This window comes from Lycorma delicatula, chromosome 12 (genome assembly GCF_047948215.1).
Source record: "Lycorma delicatula isolate Av1 chromosome 12, ASM4794821v1, whole genome shotgun sequence".
NCBI lineage: Eukaryota > Metazoa > Arthropoda > Insecta > Hemiptera > Fulgoridae > Lycorma > Lycorma delicatula.
In genome coordinates, this window is record NC_134466.1 from 74,343,551 (window position 1) to 74,366,696 (window position 23,146).

Genomic DNA, 23,146 nt, shown 5'->3' on the forward strand with positions numbered 1-23,146 from the left:
TGTGTAATTTCATGTTTTTGGATACATCTTAACAGTCAAAAAATATATGCAGAGATCTGAGAATCCCCATATTTTTATAAAAAAAAAAGCTTATTCTCTGAAAATCTGTGTGCAGTATGGAATTTCTTAACAAAGAGTAATTAGATGAATTTTTTACACAAATGTTAAATGGTGATTGTGGGTTCTATATTTCCTGGACCTCTCAATGCCAGTTTTCATTTGGGTGGCTATCTGAAAGACAGTATTTTGAAAAAAAACCAGATTTTTATTGAATGAGTTGAAAAAAATTACTGTTAATATCAAAGAATATAAGTTTAGAAACTGTAGGGAAAGCTGGATCACACAAGAAGATGTGAGGTAATGGCATCATTAAAATTTGTTTAAGTTTTAATACATTGGATAAAGCAGTGCACACTGTCAAAATGTGAAAGAATTTAAAAAAAAATAATCAGTTGGTGATAATTTTATTTCATTTATTACTGATAATAATAATTACATACTAGTAGGATGCTAAACTACAAATTAAGATACTGCATTTACCTGCAATCTGAAGGTTATCTGCATTTTCTACTGTCTAATAATCATAGCAGTGAATACCAGTTTAAAAATAAAAATTAACAAAACAAACAGTATATCCATAGTTAAATATTTATTTTCTAATGAAAAAGATGTGATACTGATTTCATAGACAGGTTTAATATTTTAAATTATAAACATATTACTTCTTGGATTGGGGGTGTCTGGAATTATAATTGTAGTTTTAAAATATAACAAATAAATACAAAATACTCATATTTTATGTTTAATAATATCAATTGTTAAAAGTTTTCTGATTTGCTTTATTTAAAAATGTAACAATAAAATATTTTCAGTATTACCGTACAAAATAACATTTCAAAACTGGACTGAGTTACAAATGCCGGTAAATTTTAGCGTAAAAGAGAATTAGCCTTAGATTCATAAAGGTTATAAATGGCATCAGTAGATTCCACATATAATACTGATGCAATCTCTAATTTTGCACATAATGGAATTATTTTATCCTATGATATTATACAGAGTGATTTTTTAGTCCTGTTACCCAATTGTTAATGTCTGGTAATTTTTTTATAAGAAAGAGAAATTTTGTTTTGCGACACAAAGTCGGTAGCACTATTCAACCGGTATAGATACGGCAGTGTGAGTTGATTCTCCTTGAGCTGTGAAAACTTTTGTGCCGCTTTCCGATCGTGTTACGAACAGAATGTCTTTTACCATAAAACAACGAGTTTTCATTCTTTTGCTACGAAATCGTACGCGAGTGTAAAAGAATCATTTCAAATTAAATTTGTTGGTGTTCCTCTGCCAGAAAAAAATCAATTTCTAGGCTAGCAAACCGATTTCGAGAGACAGGTAGTGTTTACGACAGAAAATGTAGTAGCGACCAACTCGCTTGACAAATGATGATTTAGAGAATGTGAAAACAAGATTGCTCAATTCTCCACGGAAAAGTTTATGAAAACTTTCCACGCAAGTCAGTTTGTCATATTCGAGTGTTCAGAAAGCCGCTAAAAAATTGAAATTGTATCCGTATTGCTACGGTTAGTCCAAGAGCTTCAGGCTCCAGATTTAAACAAGCGATTGCAATATTGCCTTTGGTTTAGGTCTCTCGTAAATGATAATGGAATCGAATTTTTAAACACAGTGTTCCTTAGTGATGAAGCTTGGATCCATCTCGATGGTTATGTGAACAGTCAAAACTGTCGAATTTGGGCGGTTGAAAATCTTAATGCTTTTCAAGACAAATCTTTGCATCCTGAAAAAATTGGTGTGTGGTGTGCGATATCTCGTCATCGTATAGTCGGACCCGTATTCTTAACAGACAGTAAATGGTGAAGTATACAGGAATACTGTGCGCCAATTTATGTCCCTCTTGGAACCTCAAGAACGGTATTGCTGGTTTCAACAAGACGGCGCTACAAGCCACACGTCTCGAGAAACCGTGGATTTTCTGCAAGAATTCTTTGATGATCGAATATTAAGCAAGGGCTTATGGCTTCCAAGGTCCACAGACCTCACATCTCCTGACTACTTTTTGTGGGGCTATATTAAGTCCGAGGCCTTCAAAAACAATCCTCACACTATTGACGAACTTAAGTCAATATTACAGACTTAATCACGAATATTTCCAATGCAACTCTTAAAAAGGTTTCTGCTAATATGCTGAAAAGAGTTCGTGCGTGTAAAACCGCGAGGGGTGGGCATTTTGAGTTGTTTTTTATTTGAGGGGGATTTTTTAAAAACAATTTTTTTATATTCATTTAGATTTTTTTTTAAGTATCGGTAAGCCAACGTAAAACATTATCTGAACAGTTTACAAAAGATTCAAAAACAATAAATTATGTGCCTTGAAAAGAATAAGAAAAGACTGTTTGGAAACTATGTAGAGATTGCTAATGAATGTGAGCTAAGGCCTCAATAATGAGGAAATATATATCATTCTTTTACTCAAAATTTTTAATTAATTTTCTTGTATTATTGGATGAAAATATTTTGGATATCAGAAATACATCGGGTAACTGTATATATTACCATGCTTAAACAATCCAATATTGAGCAATGATGATGAAAAAAATCAAAATATACATGTTAGTAAACAATGTAATTTTTCAATCGATTCAACTTTGTCATTTGCAGTAAACTTACAACTGTATTACCAATGAGGTTTTCTCTAAGTAATCAAATAAGAATAACTAAAGAGTTCAATTGAAAAAGAGTAATATCTGAACATAAAAATACAGGTTGAATGTAAAATCTCCAACTTTTTTTAAAGTTTGCTAAAAATCATTTTACAGACAGTGAATTTTCTTGTGCTTAGCAGGGTTCTTTAAACTGTAAGAAATACTATTGTATTCCTCTTATTACTAGAGATCCAAAATATTCATTATACTGAATAAGTGAAACAACAAAGATTCATCTCACTTGAATTTCAAATCTTCTTATTTTAGTCAACTGATGAATAGGCGTGGAGGGTTTTTTAAAATAAACAGCAAGATAAAATAAAAAATTATCTTTAGAATTAGTTAAACAAAGGATCATTAAGAAAATAATTTATTAAAAAATGGAGACTAAATAAGCACTCAGAATAATTTACAAATGAATGTAATGCAAAATTATAGATGCCACAGGTATTATAAAAAAATACTATTTGATAAAATAATATTAGTCTAATTTATTATTTAACCTTTAAGGAAGAGGTTAACGAATTCATTTATTGAGAAAACAATTGAATAAAATAATTTATGTAATTTTGATGTCAAGCAGTGCAGTGTATGTTTTCCACATAACATAAAACTCCATATGTAAATCAATGCGCCAATGGTACTATATAATTAATATTTCTTCTATCTCATATTTATTTTGCTTTGCTTTAGTTTCATTTGAAATAACAGTACGACTGAATAATGTGTTGACTGAAATTAAAAATCTGACAAAGCATTTTAAATATAAAAATAAATCGTCTAATAATGTACATCTAAACTAAAACTTACAAATAAGCTTACGCATCATAAAAATAATAAGTATTCCAATATTTCATAAACTAATAAAAACATGTATCATAACATAACTAAGATATCTAAAAAATAATATTAAAAATACCAGTCAAGTACGATAAATATGTAATACTTATTTGTTAAAAAAAACTTATCTGTTAAAAGCATGCAAAAATTTCTGAATTTGTATCTTTTTTAAAAAACTATAAATAATTGCTAATCAAAATAGTATTTTATAAAATAAGTTGCACTAAGCAGCAAGCTTTAGGGAAACATTTATTTATCTATTAAGCAATACTATTAACTACAGGAAGAGTCTGAAAGAAATTTACACTCATACATTATGACAAGAATGTAACCCATACATTATGACAAGTAGGTTTTATGAAATGTCAAAGAATTACAATATCTGAATTTAAACTAAATGATTTAGGACTAAATTTTATGGAGAACTTATCATACAATATTAGTGTGTTTGATAGTAGAAGGATGTTTATAAAAGGCTAAAGCAGTTTGTAAGCGAAAAAGTTTTTTTATTTATTCCATCAAAGAAATTTTTTGATGGAAGGAATTTCTTTGATGTCAAGAATCTGCTGGCTTATTCAATAAAAAGATCGTGGTTTTTCAATGTCCCAATTTTCCCAATTTTCAAAAAGTACAAGTAATAACTTTTATACCACTATATATTTATTCAAACTGTTCGGTTTTGAACATACAACTTTACACATTCTTTGCACTAATCAAACTGCCTTACAAGAAGTAAGAAAACAATGTAAACCTTTTTTTAAGGAGTGGGTTTATTTGATGTGCACTTTAATCATTAGGCTTACTGTGCAGCCAATGGAAATTCTCCCTGAGTCTGCTCAAAGCCAGCTTCTGCCTCAAGATAACAGCAATGATGTAGAATGGACCGCTTCAATCATCAATGTACTGGAATCTTTAGCATGGATTCTCCATGCTAAAGACTCATACCCATCCTTATATCCATAGAACCAATAATGGCAAAGAAAGTTTAAGGAAAAGGAAAACAGTTAGTGAGAAAGGAACTACCTAATGGGGTAGTTTATTTCCTTGCTCAGAACCATGCACTCAATATATTCACCAAATCTAGCTGAAAAAGTCATTCTATGAGGGAATAAAATTATACAACAAAGATATATTTGATATATATTTCCAAAAAAAAAAAATCTTCCATCGAGTGTTTAAAATGTTTTTTATTAAGATTTATAAGATAGAACTATCTATATCTTAGGAAACAAGTTATTCAGTTTTTTTTTGGGATAAAAATGTTGGGTAACAGGTACATATCAAACTGTAGTTTGGTGAAAACTTGTGGAGACTTTTGGGCAAATTAATTGTCATTGAATAATTTACTGATGCCATATGATTCTGAAAGATGGTAAAGGTTTTCCTTTGGAAAGTCTAAGCCTGTTCTTGAGTAACTTTTCTGTATTTAAATGGAAAAAATATATATATATATACACTAGAAGAGGCCTTTGGGTAAATTTGTTTGTCTTTCTTTGTGGTTCCTCTATTGGTTAATTAAATCTGTCTCTTTGTCACTTTCCCTTTGTCTGTTTTAATCTTCAACAAGGTATTTTGCTGGTTTCATCTAGCAGCCGAACATGTTTAGTTAAATTAGAAGACATTTTAGGTTAGATATATATATATATGAAGGATTTAAGGACCAGTAAAATTATTGTGCACTTGGTTTTTATGGGATATTTTGGGGAGGGGAGATATCTCTATCTATGGATCTATTCAGGAACTCTGTTTTTAAACAATGGCTGTATAAAAAGCTCAATTGCAGCTGAAAAGCTGACTGATTGAGAGAATTGGTCTCTCAATACTTTTGCACATATTTGTCCCTTGAAGTCTAAATTACTGTTTGTCTGTATGTCTCTTAATGTTCTATATATGTTATATATAGGAGCTTAAGCCAACTGCTTAAGCAGTTGGCTTAAGCTCCTGATGGTCAATTATTTATTAATCTTGATTCAATGTCTTATGAATAAAATAATTAATTTAAGTTAAATTTTTTTGAACCTTATTTCATTTAATTATCAATCTATATATGTTATTTTTCAATTCTATATAGTTTTAACAAATGAATATTTTAATACTGTTAATAGTTAATAATTAAAACATCTCTTTACAAAATGTATCAAAGTAGATAAATACATGATTCTATAATTCAAATTTTTAAAGAATGTATTTATAGATGGAGGGCGCATAGTATATTACAGGGATCAAAGTGCAGATTTTTTATCATGTCTAGTGATACACATTTATTAGTTAAGGTAATCTTTTGAACTATCTATTTCATTTTTTTGTGTTATATATTTCTGATAATATAAAAATATTACTATTAAAAAATATTATTATTATTAATGCAAAATTTTATCTCATTGTATACTATTTGTAAAATTTTAGCTATTCAAAATTTGACTTCAGAATGTTAAAAATAAACTTGTCATAATAACAGCACATGCACTGTGGTTACCAGCAATGTCTAACTTGTTACATGCACCTCATCAGCCATTCACTCTATTCAGTGTCGGTTAACCAGCAGTTGAGAATGCTGTATAATCTATCCTGCTAGCTGTGACATGATTAGTTTTTTAAAAACAGGAGACATTATTGACAAGATTGTTTGATTATGTGTTATATTTACATTATTAACAACATTATTATAACAGGTTTGCATCTGTATATTTACAAAAATTGAAAATATTAAAACAGGAAAAACTGAACTAAAAACTGATAACTTCAGTGTTTTGAATCTGCAAAGAAATTACCAGCCAACCTTGTCATTAATTTCAAAAATTTATTGTGAATTCAGAAGAAACTTTTTTAGAAGCTGATCAAAAATAAACAATGTGGAATATTCATAAAGGATGTTCTTTCGGGTGACAATGCAAAACATCTCCATTGTACAAGTTCTGTTAAAAAAATAACTGAACTTTTTTAATTACGCGCCAACAGAGATATTTAGTGACATGTGGTTGGCAGCAATATGTTCTGCATAACCTCCTCTGTAACTACATTTTCTTGGATTGTTGATATCTCATTTAGTTTTTTATGTTATTGTTATTTGAGCACAATGTATTGAAGTGTTAGTAATGATTTTTATAATGTGTGTTTTTCAGAAGCAACGATACAATGTAAAACTTTTCGTAAAACTAGGAAAAATGTTTACAGAAACATTTCAACTTTGAAACAAGCTTGGGGAGATGATGCTATAGGTTGTATGCAGTGCTGCGAATGGTTTTCATGAATTAAAAGTGGTCAGCGGTCAACTGAAGATGACCCTCGACCAAGAAGGTCTTTGACTTCAATTGATGACACACACGTTCAGAAAATCAACAATCTGTTGCGCGCAAATCGTCGATTGACTATCAGAGAACTTGCAGAAAGTGTTAGCTTCTAGATTGGATCATGCCATGACACTCTGATTGAAAAATTGAACATGAATCGAGTTACAGCAAAGTTTGTTTCTCGTTTGATGATCGAACAGCAGAAAGAACATCGAGTGGACAATTGCCGGCAACTCCTTGAACAAACTGATGACGATGAAACATTCATGCAAAGGATCGTAATGGGAGATGAAAGCTGGGTTTACAGCTACAACACTGAGATAAAAGTTCAATCATCAAAAAATTGCAGTTACAAAAATCGCTACTAACACTTAATCACGTTGCACTCAAATAACACGAAAACTAAACGGGATATCAACAATCCAAGAACGTGTGGTTACAGAGGGGGTTTTGCAGAACACAATGCTGCATATCACTAAATATCTCTGTTGGCGCGTAATTAAAAATGTTTGGTTATTTTTTGAATAGACATTGCAGACCTGGATGGCTCATTAATGCTTCTAGTTGTTCAGCACATGCTTGTAAAAGATGATGATGTGGTAAAATAAATCTTTGAATGTGAGTAGGAACTACGTGAAAGTATTACGAAACTGGAAATAAATTATGTACATAGTAAAATCTGTTTTTCTAGTTTTATTTTTTATTCTTACCTAAACAGAAGTCTATTTTGAAGTAGTTTTATAATTACAAATAAATAAAAGAATACTTAAATAAAAATTATATTAAGTATAAATAATAATATAAAATATTAATTTTAAAGTACTTGTACATGTAAAAATCAGAGAATGACATGCTAGCGTCATACAATTTGCTAACAGAAATAAAGAAGTATCGTTTTTGCATAATACAGAGATATGGATTTCAAAATAACTTCAAAATTAATACGTATAATAAGCATCTATTACGATATGATTTGTAGACAAACAGGCTAACTTTTCCAAGCGAGTTCCAATTTTAATTGTCATTTATAAATCATAAAACATTTCTGTCATTAAGAAAATTGTGTAAATGTGTCAAAATTCAGAGATATCCACAAAGTGTCTACCTAAACTATTTAAAAAGAAGGTGTACACTTGATAGGATGAAATCATGATTAATTAAAAAATGACATTATTACATATATGCTGTTAGTTATATGTTAATACACTGCAAAAAGAATGGAATGAATACAATACATTCATTCATTTTCAAACTTCTACAGTTGTCTGTTCATGTTAAAACTTGAACAGATAAGAGATTGGGCTTGTAATTATAATGACCCTATAAAGTAATTTCAAAGTAACTCCCTACCAATAGAATTTATACAACCTGTACAATGCCATCTTTGGGTTGTAATTTCACAGTATCGTAGGATGGGAAATAGGTATCAAAGGAAGTGGGCTTACATTTTAATGACTGACATTATTTCAACTTATTTAGTTATTATATGATAAGCTGTGCATTACTGACTGTTAAAAAAGTATTTAATTTTAAAAACTACTGCTAATATAAATTTTAATTAAATATAAAAAAAATTATGAATTTTAACTGCAGAACGTACACAAGATAAAGGATGAAGTTTGTTTTCATGAAAAATTAAATTTGTATATGAAAATATTAAAGAATATTTGTTTATGTTATGTTTAAGCAACCTATATATAAGGTTAAGATACCTTTATTTCAGGCGAATTACAAGATTTGGTTTTTAAAAGAGCTGACTTTCCTTAATAAATTTGAATAGTTTAAAAGCAGATTATTTTAGTTTTAATTTGACATTTGTATTCTAACTTGATCATTTAAAGCTTACTACCATGATGTTACATTAACAGACCTTCATTTCTTTAAAAAAATAAAGATGTAACAATACAACAAATTACATATTACATTCATTGTTAAAAAAAAGCTAATTCTCATGCAAATTCTATGAAAAATTTTAAAATTTCATGTTTAATTTAATTTACTATTGATTTTAGGAGTCAGTTTAAGACAAAAAAAAATTTTCTTATATTTTTAAGGTTTTTTTTTTACTACAAAGAGTACTTTATTGAGTAATTACATAAATGTTATAAAAACAACTTTTTAATGAAAAATATAAAAAATAACCTTTGCTGATGGAATATTGGTGCAATATTTCCAATGTAACTTTAGTACTTCATCAAATTTTCTACAATATCTTAATTTTATTTTGATAGAAGGTAATCCATATCTATTTGTTAATGGACCACTCTTCCACTACACAGTATCAGGAATACTGCAGGAGGAAGTCTTTGGAAGCTCCAACTAGAAGTGAAGTTAACTTAAATAAAATAATAAAAAGGGACAGTAAAAAGTACACAAAGCCAAAGATTCTTTACAGCATTGTATCTACAAAGCTGTAAAGAAGAAAAATCTCATATGAAAATGAGAGCTAGATTATGCAAATGAGCTAAATCTCATTTTTGTATCCAGCGGGAGAAACTTCTCAATCCAGTAACAATAAAACTTAGATTAGTTGAACTGCTTATAACCACAAGAGAGGTTATAATTCCAGAAGTTGGGATGTAAATTATAAAACCTAGATTCAAAACTTGTCTTTACATGAATTTCTAAGTGTATTCATGGAAAGTCATAAAAAATAAATACTTAATTCTGTAATTTGGTATTGAGTTCCAAAATGTAAATTTATATACAGATATATTTTATTGTTGTGTGCATGATGCAGTTATCAGGTTCAATGATATCAATGCTAAATGAATGAGATTATTTTGGGGTTTCGGACTTTAAAAAATTGATGGGTGGAGGGTTAAAAAAGTTGAAAGAGACATGACAATGATACTGCAAACACAATAAAAACATGTAAAGGAAGCTAAAAATTAATAAAAATGATGAATACAGGTTAGGAATGCACCAACCAAATATGGCCACTGTAAAGTATGTATTTTATTTTTAAAGTAATCCAAAATTTATATATTTAAAAAAAAATTAAAATACTTTTTTTTCAAAAACTAGTTGAAGAATAGTTAATTTTAATCTTTTTTCTTGATCCCTGACCCTTGTCGAGATTAGTTATATTCACAATTTTTTGGCATCACTAATACAGAAAAATCAACAAGCATATAAAATGTTTGAAAACATTGGCAATAAACATGATAGATTAAAAAATAAAAAATTGTGTAAAAACTACAAAAGATCTTTTCCAACAAAAAATCTATGTTTATAAAACACATAGAAGTATACGCAATAGTTTTCATGTTTATATAGTAATTTTTAAGTAGATTAAGCATGAAGTTTCCAAATATAACAAGGACAAGATACATGGTAAAGATTTCTCCATTGATTAATTTGTCAATATTTTACAAGTAGTGGGTCTGCCAATTGATGTACGTTTAAAATTAATTGGCATTAATTGGTGTTTTCTTTTCATTCCTTCCTAATTGATTTAGGATAGATGAATAAAATAAAAAAATCACTATCTAAAATTGTCATAACTTAATTTGTTTATTTAACTGATATTCTACTGCAAAACTAAATGAAGCTAAGTTTTCATGTATTACTACTGAATTTTTGGAAAAACTGAACATCACAATAATATACATACATTCAAATAAATAAACAACCTCATGATTTCATGAATATTACTAATAAATAAAATTAATACAAATAGAATAAATGTAGAATATTAAAAAAAAGTTTTCATAATTTTCGTACTTGACCAGCAATGATTGTCGTGTACATAAACTGGACGACGACGACGTGAATGTGAACCTATGGTGCTTAGTCGTACATGATCAACATCATGCACGTGAAGTTCTGTAGCTATTAGATTGAAAAAGTAATTAATCAAATACAATACACAAAAAAATATATTTTATGATAGTATTTGTCATCAAAATAATTAAATTATTTCCCATCAGTTTATTTTAGGAGTGTAAATTAATATTACTTGCCTATAACATAACTCAAGCTGTCTGAAAATAACTGCCTTTTGCATGTGTGTACTCCTACTATGTATGGCATGAAATTGCCATTAATAGCTAATGAGTTCTGCTATAGGTAAGTTAACCATAATAATAATAATTTAACCGTTAAAAATAAATCAAGAATAAAATTAAGCACATTTTTACTTCCATATTCTGAAGGAAATTAGAATTTTTACAGCCAAAATAAACCAGGAGTTACTTTATCACACTATTACCAGTAAGTTAAACAAAACAATAAATAAATATTTTATTCAGTATAATGATTAAAAACATTATAAAGATAACATCAGGAATAGCGGTGTACTACTTTACTAGTAACAAAAGGAATTGCTGTAGGATTTGCTTCAAAGGATCAAGGAAAACAATGTGAAAATCTAATCACAGATGCATTACAAAATATAAAAATGATAAATAAAGAGGAGAAATCTTTTTAGTATATCAATACATAAAAAAACTATGAAATAATCTTGATGTAAATATAAATTATGTAAATAAACACTTCACATAATTATTCTATTCAAGAAAACCATAGTTTATGAGTGAGTTTTGTAGAGCCATTTCATTTCATAATAATTTTTAATGATTCAAAACTAATACTTTTTTGCACTAATACCTTTAAATTTTGCACACACTTATAAACATGAAGATTATGAATGAGAACTATCGCTTCCTTGCTGTAAGCAAATTGAAACAATTGTATGCAGAGAATATTCTGCACAATGTAATTTTCTAATAAGCCTAGTCAGCATTCCTTGAAAGGTTTATGAAATATTTTTATATTAACACAATTTTTTCCAATATATTTTTTCTGTTTATTTTTACATATCTGATAAGATCTTATAATGCATACTTGAATAGTAAAGCGAGGTCAAACCTCTCTTGTGTTTAAGTACGTTTGATTGTGATTTGGTAGAAAGTAACAAACATAACAACACATGTAATGTTGCTGTGACAGTCACTGTAATACGTTGTTTGATGCCATTCTTTTTTTTAACGTGTTCATATATATTACAAAAAAAAACTCAAAACATCTATTCTGTTAGAGAATTTTTTAATGAATGACGATGTCTTTGTTTCTTTTTATAACATGATAGTTCTGTAACATCTGGAATGTCTCAAGCTGTGGAAGACTGGAGAGTAAAGGGTGTGATGTAAGTATATATCCCAAAAGCCAAAGCTATAATTAATAAGCCGATTCACGTAGATCACTTAAATTAAAAAATAATAGGTGCAGTTTCACAGAGTACAGTTACCATTTATTAACGGTTAATACTGAGTAGTCGATACCATAAAAATTAACAATTATTTATTATTTTAAATAATTTTTATACATCTTTTGAAACCACCAGAATGCAGTCAGAATATCAAGTCAAAGCACTTATGTCATATTTGCATGATAGCCACACTCAACTGTATCACCAATCAAAATAATTATACTAAAATTAAAATAGCCGTTTTTCAAATTTCATAAATTAATACTTGCAGTGATTACAGGGTGCTAATTTAGACTAAAATGTAATTACTTTAATTGTTTGGTTGATGATACAGTTGAGGATTGTGAAAGTGCTACCTTCTCTTCAATTGGAATATAATAATTAATCTGTAGGATTGACATTTTTCAAAAGCTGAAATATTAATTTCTCATCATCACCTTCTCTTACTGTGGAAAAGGGATCAGCCTAAAGTTGCTTAAGAAAATAAATAAATGAGTGTTGATGTAATAACCTGACTGTATTTTAGCTGTTTAAAAAGTTTATGTAAAAAATTTAAATAATACATAGATTTGACTAAAATGTTTAAAAAAATAATAAATAATTTTATAACTGTAATAATAGCTTTAATATTTATCACCTACTATAAGAATTGTAAATAATTTGCACTAGTTTTACACTCTTATGAAAGTTTACTAATTCCCTAGTTTTAGGCTGTGCCTCTTGATTTCATTGTTATGTGGAGTAAAATAAACATAATAATTAATTTTTTATACATTTTTAAGGAAATCTTTATGTGTTGTATAAAAAATATATGTTTTATATATATACATACACATGTATTTACATATATAAAATATGGTATTTTTGGAGTAAACCTATGATAAATTACATAAAAATTATATATCCAACCAATTCTCTGAAGAAAAACTCAATAAAAATCTGAATTCAAAGAAATAAGCGATAAAATATTAATAGTAATGATAAGAACATATATTTAATTCAATTTTAAGTTATATAATAATATTAAACCAGGCTTCCATGTTGTAACAGAATTATAAATGTATAATTGCATGATAATACATTATGTGAAACTACATTTACACAATGCACTGTATGCTGAATTACAGTCAATGTTGTCAAGTTCTGTTTTTAAGTAGTGCCCATAACTGAACCTGAATGATAAAAAACGCAACAGTAAGTGTTCATATTCAACGTAAGTAGCTATAACATAATCCCCCTGTTTTTTGGATAACAGAATTCTCTTGCAATATTGTAAAAAATATTCTTTAAAGGGGTCTGAAGTTTCCAACTTTTCCTTAATTTATTCTTTTTGTCATAGTATAGCTTTTATTTCTTTCTCCTACAAGGGTTTGGACTAATTCCCCTTACTGGGGAATTGTCCCTTATTCATAAATCTTTTAATTGTCCTAAATTCCTTCTTTCTGATTAGGCATCGCATGAATTATATTATATTCTGTGTGCAATTCTAGAGAGACAGTGTAAACAGTACAGCTGATGTTTCCTTAACGGTGTAGCAAATCTGGAACAGACTAATCCTGGAATTGCAATTGATTTTTAGGTATTACAAAAATAAACCCAAATAATGGCAGGTGTGTTTATCAGGTAAAACTGATTAAACTAATTCTCAAGCAATTATATTTTTAAGTGGATTTGAACCGGGTTATTTCAGGATTAAATGATTTGTGTAATAACAATTATTCAATGATGTTATTTTATATGACTCATGGGTATGGTGAGTACTAGTAATTAATATTTAATAATCTATAAAAAAAAATCCATTCTTATGTGGTTAATTTTCTAAACAATCAGGAGACTGAACATATGTCTTAAAATTTCACTGATACAACTGTGCTTCTACAATAACAAAATATATATATAGGCTGTGTAAGTCTAAGTTGTTAAGTTATAGTTGTTTATGGTATTATATATATGTAATAAATAAACAAACTGACTATTTAAAAAAAAAAAACAAAAAAAACATTAAAATAATTACAATATTTAATTAAGAAAAATTAGAAAAAGTAAATCTGAGAGTAGCATATGACAAAATTTAACCGTCATGGGTGAATATTTCAGAATGCCCATAGAATTATTATTTTTTTTAAATTCACCAGTAATTTTATAAAATTCTTTAATTTATTAACAAGAAACTTTATATTGACAGGTACTTCAATGCAGAGAGTTGTGAGCTAGGTGGAAGGATTTCTATTGCACAAGGGTATGCACTGGCAGTAATGTTTGTGGCTACTGGGTTCATGGTGTGTAATAGGGGATGCTCCCCACATACTTTGGCAGAAGTAGAGGATTCATAGTGGACATTACAGCCATCTGAAAGAATTGCTGCTAATATTCGAGACTGGAGGGTATGGCGGCAGGAGGAGTTAGTTACAGACCATTGCGCTATAATGTTCCACGTGGAAAATGTACAGCCTGGAATTAGACGCATCCCACATTGGAGGTCTGGGAAGAGGCTGTTAAAAATAGCAGTAGATGGTGTTGTAGGAAGAATTGACTCGACTATTCCAATAATGGCAGAAAGATTGTCAGAGGCATTAAGTAAAGCTTGTTGCCAGGAAGGAGCACAAGAGGGGTTGGGCAAACAATCGGTGTTTTGGTGGTCGTCTGACATGGCTGACAAGAGGGTAGCTATGCTTGCTGCAAGTAGGAGATTTTAGAGGGATACCAAACGAAATGGCAGGATTGATAAAAAATTACAGGCGGAATACAGAAAGGCAAGAAAGGAGCTTGGTGACACTATAAGGATTGCCAAGGCTAGCGCATTGGATAAACTAACAGCCGAATTAGATGTTGACCCTTGGGGTGCTGCCTATAAAGCGGTTATGGATAGATCTGGGTGATCAGCTGCATATATATCTGGTGAGAAAGAGTGTAGAGTTGCTTCAGAGCTTTTCCCTGTAGTTCAAATGGAATGGCAGGAAATGCAGACAGAATTTACTTATAGGTTCACACTAGATGAGCTCAACAGTGCTGCTACCAAGCTACATCCCGAAAGATCCCTGGTCCAGATCAGGTCCCCAGGGTGATAGTAAAAATGATGGTCAAAAGGCAGCCATGACACATATTGGATGAGATAAATCACACCATTGAAGGTGCTCAATTCCCTAACTGCTGGAAGGAAACCGGAGTGGTTTTAATTCCTAAAAAGCGAGACGAGCATCAAGACAGGGTAGTATATTGACCTATTAGCCTGCTGAACACTGCCGGGAAATTATACGAGAGACTACTGGTGGGCAGACTGTGGTTGGAGGTTGAGGCGAGTCTCCCCTAGGCAATTTGGATTTGTGAGGGGGAGGTCCACTGTTGATACACAACAGTGTATTACATCAACTGGGCGAGAGATAGAGCCGCTGGTTCCTAGTATCATAGGACATAATGAAAATAAATAATATAGAAGATAGTCAATTGTCAGTTATACATAAAAAGTTCTTAACAACAGGTATCAGATTATTTTGAAAGAGATTTTGTAAACATTATTCCTGTTTTATCCCTTAAAAATGTTACTCAACATATTGCTGTTGCTCAGCAGCTGAACTGATCATTGATTTTACAAAATAACTGATACTCCTCCTTAATCATTAGTCTGTACTTCAAACGCAAAACATTGATTCCATGGCAGTCCAAGTAATACACACTCATTTATAGAAAAAATTACATAGAGATTTCATTGTAAATATTTGATATAAAATATTTTTATTCCTAGAATTTCATAATTAAGAATTTTATACTAATTAAAAAAAAAGAAGAAAAGCGTAGTACAATTTGTAAGCAATGTAATGTAAAATCTGTTTTAACAATTCCTGCATTGACTTTATTGCTGTAATACCATTTTGAAATAAAGTACGAAATCAATGAAAACAATCCTGATCAAGTCAGGTACAGGCAGAATGTCATTCTTCAATTTCCTTACATGCCTTCGATAGGGAAACTGCACTTACTTTTTGAGTTTGAAGTTACAAATCTTGTAATATAGAGGCCATCACCTGCTGCTGGCATTTATGTTACAAGATTTTGTTTTCTGTGGTTTGAAAAATGAAGGGGTAGCTACTTAATTTTAAAATGAAATACTACAAAAAAGGTATATAAAATTTGATAATGAATTAATCAGGTTTCCAAGCATTAAAGGTGGTGATAGACTAATTAATACTACAAAACATACCAAATATTTATAATATAATAAAATAATCAATAAAAACAATAGCTTAACTAATTAATGTAAAAGCATAATTATAATAAAAGTTAATTATTAATAATTACGTACACTACATGAAATGTAAATGTAATGGTTAGGTAAAATGCATACATTGTAAGCGTGATGAAGATGAGTGACTTGATCCAGGATGCGTATGGCCACCACTTCCCCCTCTACGACGCTGAGCATGCTCAGTCGATTCGGGTGAATCGAGTGATAAACTTTTCATGCGTAGATTCAACTTTTGGCGGCGAGGACTATGAGGGGCTGCGAAACAAATTCAAACTACTGTAATCTACTAAAATGAAAAATATCTATCGGATGTTACAGAACTAAATAATATTTGTATGCATGAAAGCTAAACAATAACAGGTATATCTAATTCTAATATTTTATTTAACTAAAGTCAAATACTAAAATTAGAACATATCGGGTTAGTAATACAAACAACAAATTATGAAACACAAACTGCACTAAAACTACGCAAATTAACTTAAAAAGCAAATGAATTATTTATACAAATAAAGTACTGGAATATGAACACAATTTTTCTGAGAACAGTTAAATAGGGACTGCTTCTAAAGTGTTACCTTAGTAATTATGCTATCTTACAGTAATTAAAGAATTAAATATTCAAAGGTGTTTATTTGTTTAATAAGAAGGTATTTTATGGAGGTCAAAGTAAGAGAACCATGATATGATTAGCATACACCAACACATGAAGAAGTTACAGAAATGTTACACAGCATTTTACAGAAACACTATTCAGAAATGCAGAACAATTATTTTGAATTATCCAGCTATTTTTGACCAAAGAATTTTGTGATTTAAAACGACAAACTTGATGCCTGATATAAGTTGAGGGCAAGATTTCAAGACACTGGTGGGAGTTTGATAGAACCCCTACAACTAAGCTTGAAAGAATAAACCCGAAACAACATTGTCGAGTACATTTTTTTTATTGAATTTAACTCATGAAATCTTCTTATATTTATTTTGTTTTATTGTTTAATAATTTATTTTTATTAAACAATAACAAATAGGAAAACATTCAGTTTACTACACTTTGTGTGAAAATTGTGTACAAGGTAGAAAGTAGTAGAGTGAAAATGCTGAAAGAGAAAGGATGGACATTAAAAGAAAAATGAGGCAAGGTTGTTGTAACTAACTTTTTAATATATATGCTAAAAAATGAACAGAGAAGAAATTAGAAAAAGGAAGAGGCATCGCATCGAGAGGGTAAATAATAAGATTTTAAATAGATGAATAAGTTATAGATACGATAAAAAATGACTAAGTTGTATTGGCAACATTAGAGGTGGAACTGAATTTCTTGATGGTGATTATTGTAAGTGTAAGGGTATTTTAAAGATGAGAAAGTCTTGATTAGATTTCCTGGTTTTGATTTAAATAAAGAAGTATCTGAATTTTGACGTATAAGCCTGTACTTAACAAAGTACATTACTAAACTCAAAACTTTAGAGGTATGAAAAACTAGTAAAAATATTGTAAGGTCAATCAATATCTTACAATATTCAGCACCAGAGCTGGATGGGAATATCATGTCTGTATAGGGGCTAAGAAACAGCTTTCTAGGTAGATGATCAATCAGTGAAAATGGTAAAAACTTTTACAGGGGTGAGGCAGAGTTATATTGTTCTCTTTGTTATTTTTGCCAATATTATGATGAGTCTGCAATTACTGATGAAAAGTGTAGTAGCAATTAGAAAAAAATATGAGTTAGATATCAATGCTAAAAAAACTTTATGGTCATCAGTGATAAGAGAAAAAATTCTGTGTGGAAAATTAGTCAAACAGAGAAGGTAAGGATACATTTTTCAAAATATCTACATCTTCAACATCTGTCACTTGACAATAGATACAAAAATGAAATTGTTGAACTAGTACGTATTGCATGAACTCTTCTGACTTTTGTTGTATGTAGTGGAATCTTAGACACTGATGGAAGCAAAAACAAAAAGGTTTCAAGCATTTGAAATTGGGTTGTATTGGAAATAATAATAATTCACAGGTACAATGTGTGAACCAAAACAGTACAGTACTAGAATGGAAAAAGAATCAGAAATAAATGCCATTTAATGTAGAAAATTACAATATTTATGTCACGTAATGCAAATACAGTGAAAAGTATCAATACTTAACAAAAGATTCTACAAAGTAAAACAGTTGGATAAGGTGTATGCAGAAGAAGGATAACCTAGCTTAAGAACCATCAAATGCAGTGTTGACATCAAGTATTGAATTTTTTGAAGCAACTGTGGATAAAGTGACAAGATCCTACATCTGACATGGATAGACACAAAAAGAAGCTTTTGAACAATATTTATCAAGTATTTAAAATCCTATTTGCCAACAATTATAAACTTATTAAACAGACAAATGTAGTGGCTAATTTATGATACTTTGAACATCTTTCCTCAAATTCAACACTTAAAAATCTACAACTTGTGCAAAAACTGACTGTTAAGTCTTCATATAAATCAATAGAATAAGTATCCAGAAAGATAAAATCTGGAGAAGATTCTAGTAATAAACTGCATTCCTTATAAACTGATGAATTCGTAATACTTGAAGTAACTCCTGTTGAAGGAGTAACATCCTGGAAGTTAAAAGATGTATAGTGTAGGTAGAATGCCAACAATCAAATCCGTGGTTTTTAATAAACTGGATCTTGTAAATAACTGATATTAAATAACGTTGGAAACTGTTCCTTTCATGCTACAGGCTAGTAATTAATTTGATGGGAAAATAAATGTTAAAGACATTCGGGAATTGAAAGAGATCTGACAAAAATTACATTATTTGATTAGCTTGGTAAAGCTGGCTGTTGGACCACATTTACAATAAAAATTGTAATTAACCGGCAAGAAAAATTAAAAGGTTGTTCTATTTTACTGCCAAAATCCTGACCCTTGTTGGGAACCTACAACCAGTTTAGTAATTATAGATACAATTAATCAAGCCATCAAGACAGTCGGATAATTAAAGAGGTAAACAAATGTTACAAAAAACAATATAATCTTTATTTTATGAATAAGCACTCCATTTAAATATACTGAAAAATTTGTTCAGACAAGCAAAATTTAGAAAACTTAATAAGTATTTTTTATTCATAAATCACTTGACAAAATTATATTTAAACTCTAAAAAATAATAAAAATCATAACCGATTTTAAAAATAACTGGAAACTTTCTTGTAAGATTATACTGTTTTTATAATCATACTCCAGTCTGTGAAACTGGATTATAATCTTCAAAGATCTTGTGGAATTATACTTCAGCTTATTTAGAAAGTGAGGTCTGATTTTTATTAGTTTATAAAATAAAATGCATGTTACTTGAATTAACCCATTTGTCTGTATTAGTAGGTAGACCTAACCAAACAACTGATAGATAAAACATTTAAAAATGCCGATATAGGTCTAAGTTGTTGTAAAGAATAAAATTTGTTGTATTTTGTACTATTTTTCTCCTTTACTGCCATTATTACAACTGCATAAACAGAGTTTATTCTCCTTCCACAACAATTTTTGTGGCAATAATTCAAAACAATTTACAAATTGTTTTTTAAACTATGTTTTCTTGATAATAAAAATAATTAAATTTAAATAAAATAAAGAATAGTAAAACAAAAATAGAATTTTTTCCTTTTTTTTTTTTGATTCCAAAAATTGTATATTGATTCAAGTGGAATATCAAAGTATAAAAAAATTTCTTTAAAATTTAAATTGTAAAAATGTTACGCTAACAAATGTCCTGGATCTATGGAAAATATAATAAATAAAATACTTTAAAAATATATTAAACAAAAGAAATTAGAATATTACATTCAGTGGATGGGACATGTTCAACCTATAAAAAGTCAAAATATTCTAAAATGCATGCATTTTTCCAGATAAAAGCAATTGTAACAAGGTCCACTGGGAAGAAGAAAAATTCACAAATGAATGGGTTAATTAATAGTATAAATATATTTAATCTAATGTGAATTTTACCAAAAACTGAGTACATTCATTTAATGCAGGATTTTGAAAAAAATATATATAAAGTAAAAAAAAATGAGTTAGTTATCATTAAAACAAGAAAAATAATTAACTAAATTAATATTAGGTTTGATTACAAAAATTAAATAAGAGAAATAATGTTGAAAGTATGCCATATATACAATTACAAAAACATGCAATAGAACAAGACAAAAAAATCTGGACTTATTAGAAAAAACCAATGACAATTAGTACAAGCTGTTGAAAAATATTCTGTTTTCTTTGTTGAGGAATAGAAGCATCTATTATATGATTATTTCATATGACCTGACCAAGAATTAGAGCAGTTCAACTTTATATTTTCCACTGAAGATCAGGTTATACACATGGTACAGTAAGATCATACCATACAACTGTGGAGTTTGCAAGAATTTTTCTTAAAGAAGCCTGAACCTGCCTTTGAATGGGTCTTAAATATGCGGTAATCAATCTGTTGCAGCGTGTATTTGAAATGATCAATGAAAAATTCATTGACCATAATGGTGAGATCTCCTACTATCCTTTGCAATGGAACTTCATTCACCACCTTAGAAATTATGGGCCAGAAGGAGATCCACAAATTTTTTGTGGATCTGAGTTATGTTGGGAAGCGTTTTTCAAAAATTATCATACTGCCACGCCATCTACCCACTGGACAGAAAACGGGTAGATAGCCTGCAATGGAGTTACCCTCAACAAAACAAGACACTATAGACATAGTCATTTTTTTAGTCCCCTTATCCTTAGCGCAAGTTTGATGAGTATGTACTAAAAACTTATTAAGAGTCCATGGAAGAAGGAATGAAGAGTAAAGGAAGAAAAGTCTAATTTTGTTTTGCGGCCAACCTTCAGAGAGCAAACATAGTTTTTTGACAGTCTCAAAGCCTTAGAAAAAGTGGGCAGCTATTCCACTGAGCCCAATAAAGAAGAGTTTGCTGTGCTGGCTATTAGAAGATGCCCCCATGAATGCGCTAGAAACAGGATCACAGCTAACTTGATTCCCATTCATTCATCCAAAACAGAAGGAATGAAGGATGAAAAAAAGAGGGAGATGATCAGTTCTCAGAGAGAAAGCATCTAACACTTTTCCATCTAACGCCCAAAATCCAAAGATATGGGTGTTAAGAAGGGATTAATATCTATCGATATAGGGACTATGAAAAGAGACAAACTCCATAATACTTTAATAAAGTTTGATCATCCTGCTCAAAATTCATCAAATGTTTCTTTTTTCAGATGCAAAAGAGGCGTCTCAGAGCAACTAAAGTAAAATTGATGTAAGAAAAGATTTGAGACCTACAATAAACAAACAGAATATACAAATATTTCTACTCTACAAATTCTGAATTTTACACTACTCTATTTTCTAAATCAGCAATTTTTTTTACCAGGAAGAGCATATATTTTCAATTTTAATTAGAAGGGTAGAGAACAAATAAAAAAAAGTTTTTCAAAAGAAACTTTTAAGTACAAAACATAATAATGTTTTGAGATAATTTTTTAACTATACTTAGAATATCTTAGCATCAGCATAACATTGAAGTTATAAAAAACTTTTATTACTTTTTAGTAGTTTAACTTGATGGAAATTAGTAGTGTATGAAAAGATCACATGCCTGGTGGCCAGGGGATTTGAACCTGGGACCTCCACATGAAATGTCAAGACGCTACCTACTCATCATGAATATTGGTAGGTAAGAAACTTTATCAAATTTCATCTACATCATAAGAGAAGGGTTAAATTCTAATCTCTATTTAAATGCCATAAAAGTTCAACAACACCGTTGAAACTTTTTTTTTTGAATTTATATCTTATTTGCATTTTGAAAAAAATATCTAATAATTTAAAATTAAAAGACTGTAAAAACTGCCTAACAAATATTTTAATCAACCTAGCATTGTTATTTCAAAGCTACGCATATTGCTTAGTATGATCTATTACATAATTTGTCATATAAATTATAGTTATATTTTTTATTTAACATTTTAATGTATTATTTATTTATTTTTTATTTCCATTCATGAAAAGTTTTTCTAAATATTGCTAAATTATTGCAACTCTTTGTGGGTTGCATTGAGGTTGAGAATACATAAAAAAAACAATATTTATATAAATTTTAATGATTAAGTACAAAAAATAAAATAATTTCAAAATTTTAACAAATGAAAAACGTGTAAAATATATTTCTGTCAAAATTATACAAAAACTTGTATAATTTTTGACAGAAAAACTTCTCTTTCAAAACAACTTGTAAACAGCAATCTCACTGTTATTTTACAAGTCAACAGCTCTGAGACTTATTTTTACATAATAAACTAACCTCAAGAAGATAAAATACTGGTTGTCAGAAGTACATTTTTGGATTTTAAGCTAAAATCATCAATAAACATCCAGTTGAACTAGTGCTAAGGATACATAAAAACTAATCATATAATATTTTTTCAGCCACTCCACTAAGTACTGAATTAAAGAACATTCTTACTGTTACTTTTTTTTTGCTCAATATAGAGCTTTCAGGCATAAGCCATCTTCAGTAATGTGTTCTTTAAAATTTTTCTTCTGTTTTTACATTTACACATTAAAATAAAATATAATACATTAAAATCTATAGAATAAATATTTGCTCAGTCAATAATTTTTTTTTTAATTTAAAACATTAATATATAAAATTTTCTTATAACATGTTATCTTATGTCTGTATGTTAATACAGTACTGTACTTGGAAAAAATATTATATTATTTACATATAGAGGAGATATGGACCACAAAATGTTTAATTTAAATAAACTTAAAAACTATCCGTATAGTT

General features: G+C 29.2%; 1 protein-coding gene across 1 annotated transcript in view; it reads right to left on the reverse strand.

Moving 5' to 3' along the window:
* Stacl (SH3 and cysteine-rich domain-containing protein) overlaps positions 1-23,146 on the reverse strand; it is a 1,060,888-nt gene that overhangs the window by 20,802 nt on the left and 1,016,940 nt on the right. The window contains exon 17 of the mRNA XM_075379276.1: positions 16,405-16,560. Coding sequence (XP_075235391.1) covers positions 16,405-16,560 — 156 coding nt within the window. The remainder of the gene's footprint in view (positions 1-16,404; positions 16,561-23,146) is intronic.